Below are 19,348 nucleotides of genomic sequence, written 5' to 3'. Positions count from 1 at the left end.
GTCCCAAATCCCTTCCTTCCCCTCACCTTTCCCTGCCCCTACTACTCCGTGTTTCTTCCTGCTCTTTCTGTCCCTGTCTTCCCTCTTCCCGTTTGTCCCTCCATCTCCTCTCTTCCTCATGGCTCCTCTCACATCCTCCCTATTTCCATGCTCCCTCTCTTCCCGTCCTCTCACCTGTCTCCACCCCCCACCCCCACCCCCCACCCCATCTGGTCTTTGCTCTCTAGGACATGTTCTTGATGGCTGCCATGGGCCCTTCCGGGGGTGGACGGACCGTCATCTCCCCAAGGCTGCAGAGTCGCTTCAACATCATCAACATGACCTTCCCTACGGTGAGGGCATCCTGAGGGCTGGGGGAGGGGACTGTAGAAGGCAAAGCCATCTGTGGCTCAGAGAACGACGGGGCAGATCACAGAGGGGCCCAAGGACCCCCAGGGCTGAGTTGCACTCAGGGAGCTATGATACGTGGAGGGGAGACGGCTCTCTGCAGGAGCCTTGCTTCTGCTGAGCTAGGAGAGCTGCAGAGTGAAAGTGTAGCCTGGCTCTGGCATGTGAAGCCTACCAGTCCCAGTGGGCAGAGAGTGGGGACCAAACAGACAAGGAAGGTAGAGCCTCCAAAGCAGAGAGCTGGGAGCGGCCCAGGGCTAGGGTGAGGCGAGGGAGGCACTCAGGGGCACCCAAAGCCCTCAGAAGTCAAGATAAATAATATTTTCATGTAACGTTAAAAAAAATTTATGCCAAAAATTCACAATGAACAAGACGCCAAAATTTTAAATAAGTACAAGATGAGTATAGTACCGTGCTGAGCCTCATGAGAGCCTGAGGCAAAAGGAAAAACCAGCAATACGGATCCCGTCTTTATTTAAAATGTTCGTATTCGTTCATCGTGGACAGTTTGCATTAATCTTGATTTTTAAATACTACACTAAAGCATTATTTCTCTTGATTTCTGAGGGTTTTTTGTGCCCCCCTTAAATTCTGCCCCCAAGACAAGTGCTTTTCTCCCCTGACCCTAGTCCCCGCCTTGGGTGAAAGGTCATGAGCCTGCAATGTTGAGTCTGAGAGCCTGTTTCTAGGAGTCGCAGATCATCCGGATATTCGGCACCATGATCAATCAGAAGCTCCAGGACTTTGAGGAAGAGGTGAAGCCCACTGGGGATGTGGTGACCAAGGCCACCTTGGATGTGTACAACACTGTGGTACAGCGCTTCCTGCCCACGCCTGCCAAGATCCACTACCTCTTCAACCTTCGAGACATCTCCAAGGTGAAACTCTGTCAGACCTTGTCCCTTTGGCCCAGCACAGCCTCCTTGGAGGCATTCTCCTCTCCTCAAAGTAAGCCTTGGAGCTCAGTAGCATCCCACACACCCCAAACCACCCCCATCCGGGAATGCTGCTTTCTCTAAAACTTCTGGAGGGACTCTCTTCCCTCCCTCCATCCCACTAGCCACGCCCCTTCCCTAGGTGTTCCAGGGCATGCTGAGAGCCAGCAAGGACTTTCACGATACCAAGTTCAGCATCACACGACTCTGGATCCATGAATGTTTCAGGTGAGGTAGCTGTGCCTGCCAGGTCCAGGCCTTCCCAAGCCCAAGCCTCCACCCCCCACCCGCCTGTCCCTTCCCCAAGACCACGCTCCTCTTCATTCCCAGATCTCACCCCAGCTCCCTCCCAACAGAGTCTTCTCTGACCGACTAGTTGACACAGCAGACATGGAAGCCTTCGTGGGCATCATAAGTGACAAACTCGGCTCCTTCTTTGACCTCACATTTCATAACCTTTGTCCCAACAAACGTTCTCCCATCTTTGGTGAGCTGGGAGCTGTGGCCCCTCTAGGCTGGAGACTCTTAGGAGATGGGTTAGAAGGGGAGGTGGGGCACCAAGTCCCATGGACGTGTAGGGCCCTTTGGGGAAGCCTGGGGAGGACCAGGCATTTGAGATCTGCCCCCCTCTTCCCATGACCTAGGGGACTTCCTGCGGGAGCCCAAGGTGTATGAAGACCTGACGGATCTGACGGTCCTGAGGACAGCCATGGAGACGGCGCTAAATGAGTACAACCTGTCACCCGCCGTCGTGCCAATGCAGCTGGTGCTCTTCCGAGAGGCCATTGAACACAGTGAGCACCTCCTGCTCCCATCCCTTCTCCAGCATCCCAGTTATGGGATATTCCAAGGAAATAGGGATCTCTTCCCAGGTTGCTCCCAAATCAAGTCTCAGAAGTTGCCTTCCTCCCTAACCCCAGATGTGCTTGTGGCCATGGGTGGAGTTTTCCTTGATGATGGTGTTTAACAGAGATGGTGGAGGTTGAGAGTTGAATTGCTACCAGTGCTTCAGACACCAACCTCTTGCCACGCTGCCTGGTTCCTCTACTGCAGTTTTAGTCGTCCCAGTCCCCAGCCTAGGGCCTGGAGGTCCCCTGAGGTTGTTCAACCAACTCATTACCCCCACCCCCTACCCCCTACCCTCCAGTCACACGGATTGTGCGGGTCATTGGACAGCCTCGGGGCAACATGCTCTTGGTGGGCATTGGGGGCAGCGGACGCCAGAGTCTGGCCCGCTTGGCCTCATCCATCTGCGAGTACATCACCTTCCAGATTGAGGTCACCAAACATTATCGAAAGCAGGAATTCCGAGACGGTAACTCTGGGTTTCTGAGATGGAAGAGGGTTTGGGGCTGGGAGTGAAAGATCAGATGCCTGAACTTCCTGTGATGACAAGTGAGAGGAGGGATGGAAGCCGGGTAGGGAGCCGCGCCAGGCCCGGGTGGGGTACAGGACGGTGTCATGTATGTGTTGCCAGCTGGGGGAGGGCTCCTGAATCTCAGAAGGAGAAGGAGGGACAGGATGCTGAATCTGAAGAGTGTTTCTGTCTCCTCTGGCCCAGATATCAAGCGTCTGTATCGCCAGGCTGGGGTAGAGCTCAAGGCCACGTCCTTCCTTTTTGTGGACACCCAGGTTGCTGACGAATCATTCCTAGAGGACATTAACAACATCCTCAGCTCAGGCGAGGTCCCCAATCTCTATAAGGTGGATGAATTTGAAGAGGTGCGATCCTTCCACACCCACTACCAGTTGGTTCTTTGGCCTTCCTAACTAACCCCTTCTCACCTAATCCCAGAGGATGCTGCCGTAGCACCCCCTCCCTCCAGCCCCCCATTAGGTGGTGCTTCCTCTTTTGCCATCCTCCCTCGCGGGACGCTAGTGGGCCGAGCTGCTTTAAAACCCACACCCTGTGAGCCCAGCGCCACCTGCTGCTCCCTCCTCCCTCCAGCCCTGGGTTCTGCCCTTGGAACCTCAACCCTCTGACTGCGGCTTCCACGCAGATCCAGACGCACATCATAGAGCGGGCCCGCGCCGAGCAGGTGCCCGAGTCCTCGGACAGCCTCTTCGCCTACTTCACCGAGCGCGTGCGGAACAACCTGCACATCATCCTCTGCCTCAGCCCCGTGGGCGACCCCTTCAGGTGACTCTTGTTACAGCCTTCTTCTCCCTCGAGGCCCCCACTCATCGCGGGGTCCTCCTCCCCGGTTCTGGCCTCTGTGCCTTCTTCCGGCGAGACTCAGGAATAGCGCTGGCCTCTCCAGCCCTGTACACCCCGTCTCCTGGCTGTAGCCTGTGTTTCTTTCAGCAAGTTCCTGCTGCTTACATGGGAGCCTTTTGGTGTATCAGATTTCTTTATTTTTCCGGAAGATGGAGGTGGTTTTTATGTTTTGTTTTAAAATTTTTAATTGTGGTTAAAAGCACACATAAAATTTAATCGTTTTAGCCATATTTTTTTCAGGTTTGTGGCTTGTTTCCTCACTTTCTTTAAGCTTTTTGGGGTTTTTTGTTTTTGCTAAAGAGAAGTTCTTAAATTAAAAAAAAATGTTTATTTATTTATCTTGGTTGCCAGGTCTCAGTTGTGGCACATGGGATCTTTAGTTGCGGCATGCAGCCTTCTTAGTTACGGCATGCGTGCAGGATCTAGTTCCCTGACCAGGGAGTGAACCTGGGCCCCCTGCATTGGGAGCACAGAGTCTTACCCATCATGCCACAAGGGAAGTCTCTAACCAGTTTTAAGTATACAGCTCAGCAGTGTTAAGTATATTCACACTGTTGTGCAACAGATTTCTGGAACATTCTCATTGTGCAAAACTGTAACTCTATACCCACTGGCCAACTGCCCATTTCCCCCACCACCCCCAGGCCCTGGCAACCAGCCTTCTACTTTCTGCCTCTGTGAGTGACCACTCTAGATACCACGTAGAGGTGGAATCGTACATTATTTGTCTTTTTGTGACTGACTTATTTCACTTAGCATAACGTCCCAAGGTTCATCCATGTTGTAGCAGGTGTCAGAATCTCCTGCCTCTTTAAGGCTGAATAATATTCCATCGTGTGTATACACCACATTTGATCCATTCTGGGTATGACTAGATTTTCAAAGGCATTGGAAAATAGGACGACAGGGAACTTGTGCAGAGAGGCAGTTTGGGTTACCATTTTGTTTATCTTTTAATCTTTTTGGTTTATGGCATATTTACCATGTACCAGGCTCTGTGCTAAGCATTTTACACATGTCACCCCACTGAATCCCCTAACAACTCTAGTTAGTATGTTTTGTTATTCCCATTTTAGAGCTAAGGAAAATGACGTTCAAAAGATTACATCACTTGCCCCGAGATCCACACCTAGTTGGTGTGGAATCGGGTCTTTCTGACCGCAGAACCTGTTTCTAAATCCTGCACTGAATCAGCTCTGAGGGGAGCAAAACCTGGACAAGGAGATACAGGGGCACGGGGGTGGGGCTTTTAGGTTCCTGGGGAGTGGGTGGGGCTGTGACGAAGCCCCTCGCTGGAGGCTGAGTCTGCGATTGGGCTTAACTGCCTCTCGAAACCCGCGCCAGGAACTGGATCCGCCAGTACCCAGCCCTGGTGAACTGCACAACCATCAACTGGTTCTCAGAGTGGCCCCGCGAGGCCCTGCTGGAGGTGGCTGAGAAGTATCTGGTGGGAGCAGACCTGGGGACCCAGGAGAACGTGAGGCCCTCCTCCCCACCTCTCCTCACCCCCCTGCACCTCCCGCCCATTTCTGTTCTCTGTCTGCCTTTACTCTTGCTCTGTCTCACATCCTCTATGAATTGGCCTCAGATCCACAGGAAGGTGGCCCAGATCTTCGTCACCATGCACTGGTCAGTGGCTCAGTATTCCCAGAAGATGCTGCTGGAACTTCGAAGACACAACTACGTCACACCCACCAACTACCTGGAACTTGTATCTGGATATAAAAAGTATGATGAAGAGTAGGGGGCACAGAGGGCCAGGGAGCTTGGTGTCTTTCGAGGGTGCTTGGTGAAATGAAGTCAGGGAAAATATCCAGGAGCTGGCCAAGGGGACCCGCTTGAGGACTGGGATGTTGAGGTGGGATGGCAGAGATGCCAGAGACCTTGATTCTGTCCAGGAAGTTAAACAGAGAGATGGGGTTTCCAGGGGACATGGCCATCTCAGGGGCCCTCTGGCTGTGACCACTTTATACACCTCTCTGTCCTTATCTTCTAGAATGATGTCTCTCTTCCCAACCACAATACAACTGTGACATTATATTATGGGTATATATGACAATGTAGGTCCTCTTCTCTCTGCCTTTAACATCTTCTAGACTTTCCACCATTCCCAAGAATTGTATATTCATTCATTAAGTTGTACTGACTGAGTTTTTATGTGCACAACACAATAATTTGCTTTGAAGGATATAAGAGTAAGGTAAAAAAAAAACAACTCATTTATTGGATTTAGTATTTCAAAGGTGAAGAAAAAGCCATTTGTAATAATAATGATAGCCAATATTAATTCATTCATTTAAAATATATTTTTGAGCACCTACTCTGTGCCAGGCAGTCTTTTAGATGCTTGTAATATATATGCCAGTTAACAAAATAAAGTCCTTGCCTTCCCTGGGTACACAGGCTAACATCCTGTTTAGGATTTCCCAGTCACTGCGTTAAGCTCTTTACATGCATATTATTACTTAATCCAGAAAACAATCTTGCATAGACATTTTTCTTTGGCTGTACAATGTTAAAACTCATTTTTGAGTGAGTTGCCAACATTTAAAACTTGGGGAGCCTTAGAAAACTCCAGATTTCCAGTCTGTCTTGAAGCATCAGAAATTGTGGCAATACTGAGCCCACATTCATTCTCAAATGGAAAAAAACAGGTTGGAGCCCAGAGATGGCCACCCCCTTGAGAGAAGAAGTTTGTGTTTTCTGGTTCACTGCAGCCCCCCTGGCTCCTGCACAGCGGGGAAGAGTCTCAAGTAGGGAAGTGGTGTGATGAAAACAGTAGCAAGCAAGCTGATTCTGACAGCGGTGTGTAGAATAAATCAGAGGCACGAGAGTCTGGAAGCAGGAAGACCGGTTGGGAGGCTGTTGGCAACGATCCAGGCAGGAAATGATAAAAATCTGACCAGGATGGTGTTGGTGGCAACGGGCAGGAAGACAGGGCCCAGAGCCGCTCTGGGAAGGAAGAGACTAAATGGGCCTCTCCTTTCTGGGTGCCCTGGCTCCTGAGGCACCGATCCTACTCTGTCCCCTAGCTTGCTGGCAGAGAAGCAGCAGGAGCTGCTGGACCAAGCCAATAAGCTGCGGACGGGGTTGTTTAAGATCGATGAAACTAGGGAAAAGGTGGAAGTGATGTCTTTGGAGCTGGAGGATGCCAAGAAAAAGGTGGCTGAGTTCCAGAAACAGTGCGAGGAGTACCTGGTCATCATCGTGCAGCAGAAGCGGGAAGCGGATGAGCAGCAGAAGGTGCCCCCGCCCCCTTCCCCTGCCCCTCGTGCCCCCTACTCCCCGCGCCCACCGGGCAGGGGCTTCCCAGTCTCCACTGGTTACAGGGCAGGGAATGGGAGTTCCACTCCTCGTGTTTTCTCTAGCTTTCTCTTTCTCTTACCGCCAGCACCGTCACCGCCACTTTTGCTCAAGGTGAAGTCAAAACCCTCGTTTTCTTTTCATCCGTAGGCTGTCACAGCCAACAGTGAGAAGATTGCGATTGAGGAAGTTAAGTGCCAGGCACTGGCTGACAATGCCCAGAAGGATCTAGAAGAGGCATTGCCAGCCCTGGAAGAGGCCATGCGGGTATCTGGGTGGGAGGGCTCAGGAAGGGGGTGGGGCCGGCCTTCTTTGTTCTCAAAGTCCCTGGGGAAGTAGGGAAGAAGAGGGGAACTTCAGCTGGGTCCTATCTCCATAAAGGAAGCTGTCTTACCACCTGAGTTGACTCTTGTCCCCAAGTTAATCCCTTTTCCCAGGCCCTGGAGTCTTTGAACAAGAAGGATATAGGAGAGATCAAGTCTTATGGACGGCCCCCTGCCCAAGTGGAGATGGTGTTGCAGGCAGTCATGATTCTCCGAGGCAACGAGCCCACCTGGGCAGAGGCCAAGAGGCAGCTAGGTAAGCCCGGGATCCGGAAGGTAATTAGCGTGAGTCCACCCAGCATTCCCTAATCATGTGCTGGGTGTCAGGCACTCGGAGAGACAGAGATGAAGGATGCATTGTACCAACCCTCAAAGCACAGAGCCTAGTAAGGAAGAGAAGCCATAAATGTCAGTCAAGTTTCTTTGGTTGTAAGTTACAGAAGATGACTCATCTTAATTTAAGCAAAAAAAAAAAAAATTTCATAAATCTATAGGAATATATCCCAGAATCCAAGGACAAGAATGGCTTCGCTCGCCCATCCTCCAAAAACACAAGAATCAGAAAATGGATATAAAGAGTCTTTCTGTTTTATGCCTGTGATAGTTTTCCTGCTCTGAGTTCTGGTGGTAGGACGTAGCCTGTAAGCTGTAGTCTGGTGGCCCCTGCCCTAGAAGAAGGTGCAGAGTATATAGAAAGAGTGGTGTGTGGGGCAGTCGGGCTGAGAGTGTGGAAGGTAAGTGATGGGAGTTGAGGCTGCAGAGGTCCTGGAGGCCCTGGGAGCTTCGAGGGTCTAGAGAAGGGAGCAAGGTCAGCGGAAGGAGCTCGGGATGAGGGCAGATATGCTGGCCTTGGGAACTGAGCCCAGGAAGCATGTGGCCTGGATGACGAGGGGGGTTGGGCCCTCTGGCTGAGGCCCCATACCTTCATCCCGCAGGGGAACAGAACTTCATCAAGTCACTGATCAACTTTGATAAGGACAATATCTCAGATAAGGTCCTGAAGAAGATCGGGGCCTACTGCGCCCAGCCGGACTTCCAGCCTGACATCATCGGCCGCGTGTCGCTGGCTGCCAAGTCCCTCTGCATGTGGGTTCGCGCCATGGAGGTAAGCGGTGGCCAGCGCGGAGGGGGCAGTGAGGCCGGCCCAGGAGGAGGGGGGATGGAAGACCCAAGTGGGAAGGAAGGATCACGGGCGGGTGAGTGGGTGAGTGGGTGGCGGGTAAGAGGGTGCCTGCTGTCTCCCCGCAGCTGTATGGGCGGCTGTACCGGGTGGTGGAGCCCAAGCGGATCCGCATGAACACTGCGTTGGCCCAGCTTCAGGAGAAGCAAGCGGCCCTGGCCGAGGCCCAGGAGAAGCTGCGTGAGGTGAGCCTCACACCCGCGTTTTCCGTTTTCCGAGGTGGTCCCTCTCCCAGATTTCTGAGGGATGCTTCCTGACTGTGTAATTTTCCCTGTCAAATTCTACTCCCCTCTCCCTTACAGTCCTGTCTGCCTCCCCGTCTGTGCCTTGTTTAGACAAGCCTGCCTCTGGCTCAGAAAGCTAAGCTGACTGAGAGGGTTACAAACGCACAGGGGCACTGTCCCCAAGGAGCCCCTCCCAAGACTGACCGGGGAGCCGGCAGTGTCTGCCATCCTTCGTTGGGGGCCCTTTGGAGAGGGACCCTGAGACAGTAGCCGATGAAATCCGGGTGGCAAATGTGTCTTTGCCGGGGGGATGGGACAAAGGTGTCACACTGCTGCTTGGACCTGGAGGAATGTGAGGGCTTTGGAGCCTGGGGAGGGGATGGGGTCGTCTGGAGGTAGAGAGGGCTATTTCCTGTGAGTGGGCTAGACAATCCAGAAGGTGATTTCCTACAAGATATATGCACAAGTAACTCCCTAACCAGGCAGAATATGTTATTATCAAGAGTTCAAAATGCTTTCAGTCTATCATTTAATTTTCTATCATTGATTTGATAGGTAATATAAATACATCCACATGGTTTGAAATTTAAAAAGTACAAAAGCATATCCAGTAAGAATTCTCTCTCCCACCTTCTACTCTCTAGCCACCAGCTCTGCTCCCTTGAAAGCAACCCATATTACAAATTATTGTTTCGGCAAAATTTCTTTTCTTTTTTTTTCTTACATTACTTACACTGTTCTGCACCCTCCTATATTACTGACTTATATATCGAAGATTGTTCTGTATCAGTGTATAAAGAGTTCTTGCTTTCTTTTTACCGCCGCATGTTATGCCAGTAGATAGCTAGACCATCATTTTTCTTTTTTTAAATGGCCGTGCCACGCAGCTTGCAGGATCTTAGTTCCCTGACCCGGGTTTGAACCTGTGCCCCCTGCAGTGGAAGTGCGGAGTCTTAACCACTGGACCACCAAGGGAAGCCCACTGCAATACTCTTAATTAAGGCCACCCTTGCAGGCTATGTATTTCCTCTGCCCAAGTCCAGTTTCCTAGAAGTTGCCCTCCTTCAAACATCCTGCCTCTATAGAAATAGCCACTCACCCCTGGAAAAAGCTGCAGCCACCTGCCAAGGTCAGAATATTACAGGGTTGGCTTAAAGACTTTCACTCAGAGGCTTCCCTGGTGGCACAGTGGTTAAGAATCCGCCTGCCAATGCAGGGGACATGTGTTCGAGCCCTGGTCCGGGAAGATCCCACAAGCCGCGTGCTAAACCCGCACGCCTAGAGCCCGTGCTCTGCAACAAGAGAAGCCCGCGCACCGCAAAGAAGAGTAGCCCCCGCTCGCCACAACTAGAGAAAGCTCTCGTTCAGCAACGAAGACCCAGCGCAGCCAAAAATAAATTTAAAAAAGAAAAGAAAAGAAACTGGCAATAGTGGTTCTCTCTCAGGCTGGGGCTTGGGGGCTGGGGGCTGTAGTAGGAGGAAGATGGACCCTTCACTCTATACGTTTTCGTTCCTTCAGAATGTTGATTCATGTGAAACATACTCACTATTCAAAATTATACCTCAATAAAGATGTTTAAAAAAAAGAAGAAAACATCATACAATATAAAAACTGTATTACACAGCAAAAGAAATTATTATAAAATCCTGTTTCTTGAAAAAAATAAAATAAAATTTCAATAGTGTAAAAAAAAAGACATAAATGGGAAAAGTTATTTTCAAAAAAAGATAAAGATGATGTTAGGTGTGATAATGATGCTATGATTATGTCCTTTTTAAAAAAAGAGATGCCTTATGAGGTATTTAAGGTTGAAATGTCATGAGTCTGCAATTTAAGATACTTTGGCAAAAAACAAGTTGATGGAATAAATATAGCAAAATGTTAACAACTGTTAAATCTAGGTGATGGGTATATAGGTATTGCTTATATTAGTCTTTTTTTCTAGCTTTGAAATGTTTCATAATCATTTTTAATTAAAAAAAGATTAAAACTGCAAAAATTTAAAAAACTGTATGTATATATATATATGTGTATAGTAGCGGTCAGAGATATGGAAGTAATTACCAGAAGACATAAAAAGAGGAATGGTTAAAAAATAATTTGCTACTGAAGGATGGGACTGAGTAGGAAGAGTGGGCTAGAGGACTGTTGCTTTTCATTATAACCCCTTTTATTATATTATTTAGGTTTTTAACCTTGTGCATATATTTCTTACATGAAAAATAAAAACAGTGGAGACAACACCACACGCAAAATAAATAATGAAATATAGATCCGTCATGTGGGCTGGCTGCCTCCCCAGAGACCAGTCTCCATGGGAAGCCAAATTATAGTCAGAGTGTTGCTGATGGCCTCAGCGCACGGAGGTGGTCGCGTGAACCTGATGACAGGGGTCACGCGGTAGAGCCTGCCAGATAACCCAACACGCGTGTGCAAGAGGACCTCCATTTCCCTGTAGGTCCCCAGCCTCCAAGTGGCCCAGCTGATCACTGAGTGACACCTTCTTTCTTTAGATGCTAATGGCTTCCAACAGATTCCTACCAAGGCTTGACCTATAAGCCGTCCTGTCACTCAAGGGTGACATTTTGAATCTCCACTTTGCCTTAAAAAATATTCCTTGGAGAGCTCCCTTTCCCGTTCCCAAGTTCTTGGAGGTCAACCTCAATAGCTGAGCCCAGGTCCTGCTTGCTTAGTACACAGTCGGCGTTGTGCTGCAACCCACATTTATCCTTACAGCCATCACCCAGGAAAGTGGGGCAATGATCGGAGCACTCCTTGCACGGCTGCAGACTGCCTCTCCCAGTGGGGATGCAGCAGGAAAGAGAACTAATGTTTATCGTGTGCACACCGTGTGGCAGGCACTTAGTGTAAGGCCAGCCCCCCGTTCCTCTTCATGAAGAGAACAGGTGACACGGTGTGTTCACAGACACGATTACTGTTCACCAGTCAGGCACACATAGCGGGTCCCGGAAAAGACTCAGTTCTTTTATTTATTTATTTATTTTTTTGCGGTACGCGGGCCTCTCACTGTTGTGGCCTCTCCCGCCGCGGAGCACAGGCTCTGGACGCGCAGGCCTAGCGGCCATGGCTCACGGGCCCAGCCGCTCCGCGGCATGTGGGATCTTCCCGGACCGGGGCACGAACCCGCGTCCCCTGCATCGGCAGGCGGACTCTCAACCACTGCACCACCAGGGAAGCCCTCAGTTCTTTTTTTTTTTCCTTCCAGTTTTATCGAGATATAATTGACATGCAGCACTGTATAAGTTTAAGGTGCACAGCACATTGATTTAACTTACATACATCATGAAATGATGATCACAATAAGTTTACTGACTATCCATCATCTCATATAGAGGCAAAGAAAAGAAAAAGAAGAAAACCTTTTTCCTTGTGATGAGAACTCAGGATTTGCTCTCTTAACAACTTTCATATACAACATACAGTAGTGTAATTATATTAATCATGTTCGTTACATCCCTAATACTTATTTAGTTTATAACGGGAAGTGTGTACCTTTTGACTGCCTCATCCAATTCCCCTCCCCCACCCCCTATCTTTGCCTTTGGTAATCACAAATCTGGCTTCTTTTTTATGTTTGTTTGTTTGAAGTATAATTAACCTACAACACTATGTTAGTTGCAGGTGCACAACATGGCAATTCGATATTTCTAAACATTACAAAACAGTCACCACACAGTCAGTTCTTGACTTCGGATTTGAGTGATAAGGAGTTCCCTGGCGGTCCAGTGGGTAGGACTCTGTGCTTTCACTGCCAATGGCACGGGTTCAATCCCTGGTCCGGGAACTAAGATACCACAAGATGCACGGCACGGCCAAAAAGAAAAAAAAAAAAAAAAAAAAAGATTTGAGTGATGTATTCCAACCTCAGCAGAGCCCACAGGGTGGCAATGAGTCGAGGTGAGGGAGGCTTCTCTAAGAGGTAAGGCTCTTCCCAGGTCCCATCTTCAGTGGGACCTCGGACCTGGGCCTTTTTCCTGAATGGACTCCCTCTTCCTCCCTCCGACAGTTCCTGGGTTCATTCTAACTCCTCCTTCCTCTCTCAAGGTCTCACCTTAGGTGTGGCCTCTGGCACAGAGTGGCCGTTATTTCTGTGCTATCTGGTCCTCTCTTGCCAACACATCCTGTGTGCTTTATCACTGTGCTACGAGAGGTGTGTCTCCTACTCAGCCTTGAGTCCGTTACCAAGTAGTTTCCAGGCTCAAGGAAAGGGTGGTGGAGGGATGGGAAAGAAAACGCAACTTATCACACATATTTGATCTTGTTTTTCTCCTCACAACAACCCTGTAGGGCAGGTGTTGATTGTTCTTATTTTGCACGTGAGGAAACAGGCCCAAAGAGATCATTTTCCCCGAGGTTCATTTTCCCACAACCCGGCAGACTGGTGATCCGAAGCCAGGACAATCTGGCCTCAAGCCCCGTGTCTGATCCCTGTACTCTGATTCCTCCCAGGTGGCCGGGAAACTGGAGATGCTGAAGAAACAGTACGATGAGAAGCTGGCACAGAAGGAGGAGCTTCGCAAGAAGTCCGAGGAGATGGAGGTGAAGCTGGAACGAGCCGGGATGCTGGTGTCTGGGTTGGCTGGCGAGAAGGCCCGATGGGAGGAGATGGTGAAGGTGAGATCATTGCACCACCTGGCTGTCCTTCTTCCCTGCCCACCAGTGCCAAGAGCTCCCATCCCGTTTAGGTTGAGGGACAGGCGGGGGAAATGGGGATACTTGGGTGAGGGGACAGCCATGAATGGGGCATGGGAGTTCTTCCCCTCCACCTCCTGACATTTGGTGAGAATAGTAGAAGGAGAGACTTTTTGTACCATGGGGGATCTGCTTCTGTGTTTAGGTAGGGCTGGAAAGCACACACGAGGACCCTTGACATAGCCCACTGGCCAGATTGAAACTGACCTGGGGCATCTCGTCTCTACCCTCGGTGAGCTCCTGGCTTCACAAGAGGGTTAGGCCTTATCGTAAGAAATAAACATTGCTGTTAAAGATGGGGAACTCAAGGGAGTTCCCTGGTGGCCTAGTGGTTAGGGTTCGGCACTATCACTGCCATGGCCCGACTTCGATCCCTGGTTGGGGAACTGAGATTCCTGTAAGCCGCATGGTGTGGCCCAAATGTGAAGAAAAGGGAAAAAAAGATGGGGAACTCAAAAGTTGTGAGAGTAGGTTAGAGTTCTCAGGGTGCAAGGGTCTAGGAGTGGCAAAGACTCTCTCTGATCTGGTTAGTGTCCAGAGGAGAGTGCCTTCAGAGCAGTCCAGGTGTCTCCAGGCTGGGGGCCCAGGCAGCCTTACACCTCCCCTGCTGTCCTCCAGGGCCTGGAGGGGGATCTGGGCTACCTGGTGGGAGACTGTCTCCTGGCAGCTGCCTTCCTGTCCTACATGGGACCCTTCCTGACCAACTACCGGGATGAGGTCGTCAACCAAATCTGGATCAGGAAGGTGAGGCAGGGCTTAGGCGTGATGAGTGAGCTCATGGGCTCTGAGATTGTGGCCTTTGGGAGTAACAGAGATGTAGGGAAGGGGCAGGGGTGCTGGGCTCAGATCTCCAGGCTGAAGCTTGGGGCTCTTCTCACCCAGATCTCAGAGCTGCAAGTTCCTTGCTCACCCCACTTCACCTTTGATAAATTCCTGTCCAATCCTACCAAAGTTCGGGACTGGAACCTCCAAGGGTTGCCCTCGGATGCCTTCTCCACTGAGAATGGCATCATTGTCACCCGTAGCAACAGGTAAGTGTGCTGCTGGGAGCACGAGGCTGAGTAAGGGCAGAGCCTGTCTTCTGACTCACGCTTCCTCCTTCAGGTGGGCACTGATGATTGATCCTCAGGCCCAGGCCCTGAAATGGATCAAGAACATGGAAGGAAGTCAGGTATAAGGCTGGGGGACTGATCTGTCCCCTTACATTCTCTTCCCAAGCCTGAGTCTTCCTGAGGTCCTTCCCTCAGGCCATTACCCCCCTTGGATCCTGCAGCAGTTCTTGCATCTTTTTCCTTGCTCTCTAGGGCCTACAGATCATCGATCTGCAGATGAGCGATTACCTTCGAGTCCTAGAAAAGGCCATCCAGTTTGGACACCCAGTACTGCTCCAGAACGTGCAGGAATATCTGGACCCCACACTCAACCCCGTGCTCAACAAATCTGTAGCTCGAACTGGTGAGGGCCCAGGCTTATTGTGGGGTTGGTCTGAAGGACAAATCCTAGAGCCCAGCCGAGTCGGACACAGGGGAAGAAAGGGCTGGGTCTTTGGCTGTGTCCTCTACTTACCTGTCCCTGTATTCAGACAGCCCTGGGCCGGGGACATTAGGGCAGGCTGAGTCGCTGCTCCTGGATCCCAGTTGGGGAACAACGGGTCGCGTGGGGTCCTTGCCCTTGGCCCTCCTGTGGGTGCAGGTGGCCGCCTGATGATGCGCATCGGAGATGAGGAGGTGGAATACAATACCAGTTTCCGATTCTACATCACCACCAAGCTCTCCAACCCGCACTACGGCCCAGAGACCTCAGCCAAGACCACCATTGTCAACTTTGCTGTCAAAGAACAGGTGGGTGGGGGCTGATGCCTAGACTGAACTAGGGTGAACCCGGGAGGGCTGTAGAGTCCGGCAGGATTGAGAAGAGGCTAAGATTGTGTCACGCAGCTGCGGATGCGGGGCGTGAGGGGGTAAAGGGATGAAACGGGTAAAGGTCACCGCGGTGGGATTCTCACCACGAGTCCTGGCGATCCCAGGGCCTGGAGGCCCAGCTGCTGGGCGTCGTGGTCCGGAAGGAGCGGCCGGAGCTGGAAGAGCAGAAGGACTCACTGGTCGTCAATATCGCCGCTGGCAAGAGGCAGCTCGAGGAGCTGGAGGACGAGATCCTTCGGTGAGACCTCGCCTCCCCCCACCCGCGGCCCGCTTGTCTGCTCGCAGGCCGGACTACAGCCCCGGGGGCTGATGGGGCGGGGGGTCTCCCCACTCCCCGACCCCAGCCCAGTACCCCTAAAGCCTCTCCATCCACGTGCCTCTTGGCTTCCCTCCAGACTGCTGAACGAGGCCACAGGCTCCCTGCTAGACGACGTGCAGCTGGTGAACACGCTGCGGACCTCCAAGATAACCGCCACGGAGGTGACAAAGCAGCTAGAGACCAGCGAAACCACGGAGATCAACATCGACCTGGCCCGCGAGGTGAGCCCCTGCGCCCTCCGGCCCAGCCCCCTCCTTGCCCGAGCCCCCGCCCCTCCGGCCCTGACTCCGCCCCCTCCACAGGCTTACCGCCCTTGCGCCCAGCGGGCCTCGGTGCTGTTCTTCGTGCTCAACGACATGGGCCGCATCGACCCCATGTACCAGTTCTCGCTGGACGCCTACATCAGCCTCTTTATCCTCAGCATCGACAAGAGCCGTCGCAGCAACACGCTGCAGGACCGCATCGACCACCTGAACGAGTGCCACACCTACGCCGTCTACAGGTCTGCGCGCCTCCCCACGCGCCGCGCGAGCTCGGCGGGAGGCCCAGCGGCTCTACGCCGAGCCCTCTGGCTACTTGTGCCTTCGTGCTGCCCCATGCCACCGCTCTTGTCCCCCTGCTCCTCTCTCCATGCACTTCCCCTGGGTGGCGTCCGCGGTCGGGGTCTAACCATCATCCACGGGCTGACTAGTCCCTGTTCCAGTGTATCTTCTCTTCAGGTCTCCCTTGAGCATTAGCCTTGTGTGTAGGACCGTCTCCTATACCAGCACGTCTCAAACGGTTCACGTGCCCACGACGCACTGGGAGTCGTGTTAAAATGCAGACTCAGATTCAGTAGGTCTGGGCTGGGGCCTGGGAGCCTGCATTTCTAACAAGCTCCAGGTGAAGCTGCGGCTCTTGGTCTGTGGCTCGCACTTTGAGTAGCGAGGTTCCTGACCCCTCTGCCTGGACTTCCCACAGACCCTTCAAGTTCAGCTTGTTTCACGTCAAACTCGTTAGCTTCCCTCTTTCTTCGGGGCCACACCCCTGAGTGGCACCAACACCCGCCTCCCAGGCACCCAAGCCAGAAGCCAGGAGATGTTCCTGACTCTTCGCTGTCCCTCACCCCTCAGATCAGTCACCAGGTTTTGCTCATGATTCTTTCTGCAAACTGTTCCCCCACCCCACCCGAGTCTCCCCAGTGCCATGACTGCACTTCAGTGGAGGCCGCCGCGATCTTTCTTTCTGAATTCCCCAACGGGCTCCCAACAGGTCCTTCTGCCTCCAAGTCTGTCCCTCTCTAATCTGTCCTCCTGCAGGCGCCAGCGTGAGCCTTTCAAACACAGAAATCTGGCCATGCCACTCCCGGTTTACACTCTTCGGTGGTGGTTTCGTGTCCAATGGCCACAAAGTCCTCCGTGCCTTGGCCACCACCTGGCTCCCAGCCTCACCTTTCCCCTCCTTACGCTGGATGCCTGAGCACCGCTGACCGGCCTGCACGCCATGGTTTTCCCGCCCCCACTGCCTGCTTCGCTTGTGCTCTGAGCTCTCCCTGGCGTCCTCCCCTCTCCTCTCTGCCAATCACTCGGTAACTTGGCTGTACCTCCGGGCAGCTCCGCTCCAGGCAGGGCGGGGGCTGCCACCCTTGTATAGGACTCATCACGTCCTGTGGTAGCCCCGATGGCCTCTCGCCTGTCCTCCCCACTCTACCTGACTTCCTCCAGCACAGAGACCGTGCTTGTTCATCTTTGTGTCTTCAGGACCTGGCAGGGTACCTGGCACATAGCAGGGGTCCAGTCGTTGTTGAGGAAACTCTGGGAAAACCACGTCCTCTCTCTAGTGCCCTGAATGCTTGGCTGTTTACGAGAGGTTTGGACTCGAAGCTGAGTAAGGCCCTCCTTCTGTGTAGGGCTGTGTGATGGTCTGGTCCTCTCTCAGAAAGCATTCATGCTGAGTACCCTACCTCCCGCCCCCCCATCCCCTGTCCCTCCCAGGTACACCTGCCGCACGCTTTTCGAGCGTCACAAGCTACTGTTCAGTTTCCAGATGTGTGCCAAAATCCTGGAGACTTCCGGCAAACTCAACATGGATGAATACAACTTCTTTCTGCGCGGGGGCGTGGTGAGTGGAGCGGAGGGCACATCCGAGGGTGGGGCGGACAAGGCTGGGGGATGGACTCCACACCCGGAGGGTAAGGCCTGAGGCTCCAGCGAGTGCGCGTGTGCGGAGGAACGCTGGCAGGAGCAGGCGCCTGAAAAACTCCTGGGGGGGGGCGGCGCGGGGGGTGACTTGCCTTGTGCCTCCTTGCCCGAGTTACAGGCGGGGCTTTGGGCCCCTTACCTTCGACCAGCTGGTTGGTATGAGCTGGCCACTCTTTCACTGCCTCTCAGGCCACTCCTTCCCCAGCCTAATTTCGTGGCCACCATTACACTTTCTCCCTTGTCAACACCCTCCGCCCCTTTGCCCCCCCCCCCCCCCCCCCCCCCCCCCCCCCCCCCCCACCGCACGGTGTGGCATTTGCTCGCTGAAGCTACTGCTCTGGTAAGATCCAGCTCTCCTTCCCCTCTGTCCCAGTGTGACCCATGCAGCTGAGCTTGACTGGAGAAAAACATGCCCACACCGACTGGACTCACTTTAAATCCATGGCCGTGCACCTCAGGTGGGCCCTTAAAGCTGCCAACCTTACCACGGTTCCCTGAGCCGTCAGCACACCCTCCTTGGACAAGAGTTTCGTTCCTTTTGCCACCTTCACTTCACCTCTCATCTGGATTTTAGCAAGAGCCTCTGCCACCCCTAGTCTCTCAACACAGCGACCAGAGAGATTCTTTGAAAATGAATCACTGATGTCATCCCCCGCTGCCCAGCTCCACACTCCGTCCACTCCAGCTGCACGGGCCTCCTCTTGTCGCAGGCATATCCCACCCCAGGGCCTTTGCACTGGCTGTTCCTTCTGCCAGAAAATTGTTCCCCCTCCCCTCCTTCAAGTCTTGATTTAAATCTCACCTCACTGAGATTTCCTTGACTTTCTTATTTAGTATTTCAGACTACCCCCCAGCACTTCCAATCTGCCTTATCCTCCTCAGCCTATTCTCTTTTTCCATGGCACTGCCACCTTTATCGTACTAGATAATTTACTTGTTATGTTTTTGGTTCAGTATCCGCTGTCTCGTGGTGGAAAATAAGCTCCTCAAGGGCAGAGGTGTTTGTCTGTTTTGTTCAGTGGCGTGTCCCAGGTGCTTAAAACACATAGTTGGTGAACAACAAATATTTGTTAAAAAGGGTAAATGAGTGAGTGAACAGTTAGTTTGTGCTTCTCTCAAGGGTGAGACTGCAATTGAAATCATTCGGGTAAGGGGCATTATTGCCAGGCAACCACCAGAGGGCGCCCGCTTCTTAACTTCGGACTGTGTCACCTCCGCACAGCGTCTCAGAGACCTAGCCCCCACCCCCGCCCCCGCCCCCCCACTTATTTCCCCAGTAAAGGTGGATTCCGATCCATCTCAGATTCCTGTATTTATTTCTTCATTTTGTTTCATGAAATACTCATCATGGCTTTTCCACCTTGAAAAAAGAGAGAATGCTCCTTTGGGGGTGTTCCCGGTCAATCGTTTTCTCCTCTCGCCACCCTCCCACCCCCAGGTCCTGGATCGCGAGGGCCAAATGGATAACCCCTGTACCAGCTGGCTCGCAGACGCCTACTGGGATAACATCACAGAGCTGGACAAACTGACCAACTTCCACGGGCTCATGAACTCCTTTGAACAGTATCCTCGTGACTGGAACCTGTGGTACACCAATGCCACCCCGGAGAAGGCTATGTTGCCAGGTGCCTGGGCGCCAGGCC

General features: G+C 52.2%; 1 protein-coding gene across 1 annotated transcript in view; it reads left to right on the top strand.

The window, feature by feature from the left end:
* The window catches only part of DNAH2 (dynein axonemal heavy chain 2), an 85,735-nt gene that overhangs the window by 58,072 nt on the left and 8,315 nt on the right, over positions 1 to 19,348 (top strand). Inside the window, exons 48-73 of the mRNA XM_029213407.1 lie at positions 228 to 332; positions 1,077 to 1,265; positions 1,465 to 1,550; positions 1,679 to 1,809; positions 1,967 to 2,116; positions 2,470 to 2,637; positions 2,884 to 3,044; positions 3,323 to 3,462; positions 4,885 to 5,017; positions 5,129 to 5,268; positions 6,573 to 6,783; positions 6,994 to 7,110; positions 7,281 to 7,422; positions 8,102 to 8,271; positions 8,415 to 8,531; positions 13,042 to 13,206; positions 13,903 to 14,028; positions 14,167 to 14,315; positions 14,389 to 14,455; positions 14,589 to 14,739; positions 14,977 to 15,125; positions 15,311 to 15,444; positions 15,602 to 15,746; positions 15,828 to 16,027; positions 17,499 to 17,625; positions 19,144 to 19,330. Coding sequence (XP_029069240.1) covers positions 228 to 332; positions 1,077 to 1,265; positions 1,465 to 1,550; positions 1,679 to 1,809; positions 1,967 to 2,116; positions 2,470 to 2,637; positions 2,884 to 3,044; positions 3,323 to 3,462; positions 4,885 to 5,017; positions 5,129 to 5,268; positions 6,573 to 6,783; positions 6,994 to 7,110; positions 7,281 to 7,422; positions 8,102 to 8,271; positions 8,415 to 8,531; positions 13,042 to 13,206; positions 13,903 to 14,028; positions 14,167 to 14,315; positions 14,389 to 14,455; positions 14,589 to 14,739; positions 14,977 to 15,125; positions 15,311 to 15,444; positions 15,602 to 15,746; positions 15,828 to 16,027; positions 17,499 to 17,625; positions 19,144 to 19,330 — 3,760 coding nt within the window. The remainder of the gene's footprint in view (positions 1 to 227; positions 333 to 1,076; positions 1,266 to 1,464; positions 1,551 to 1,678; positions 1,810 to 1,966; positions 2,117 to 2,469; positions 2,638 to 2,883; positions 3,045 to 3,322; positions 3,463 to 4,884; positions 5,018 to 5,128; positions 5,269 to 6,572; positions 6,784 to 6,993; positions 7,111 to 7,280; positions 7,423 to 8,101; positions 8,272 to 8,414; positions 8,532 to 13,041; positions 13,207 to 13,902; positions 14,029 to 14,166; positions 14,316 to 14,388; positions 14,456 to 14,588; positions 14,740 to 14,976; positions 15,126 to 15,310; positions 15,445 to 15,601; positions 15,747 to 15,827; positions 16,028 to 17,498; positions 17,626 to 19,143; positions 19,331 to 19,348) is intronic.

Source organism: Monodon monoceros, unplaced genomic scaffold (assembly GCF_005190385.1).
Source record: "Monodon monoceros isolate NGI ecotype Baffin Bay Population unplaced genomic scaffold, NGI_Narwhal_1 Super_Scaffold_9, whole genome shotgun sequence".
NCBI lineage: Eukaryota > Metazoa > Chordata > Mammalia > Artiodactyla > Monodontidae > Monodon > Monodon monoceros.
The sequence above is the reverse complement of the archived record's forward strand: the minus strand, read 5'-3'. Positions and strand labels throughout refer to the sequence as shown.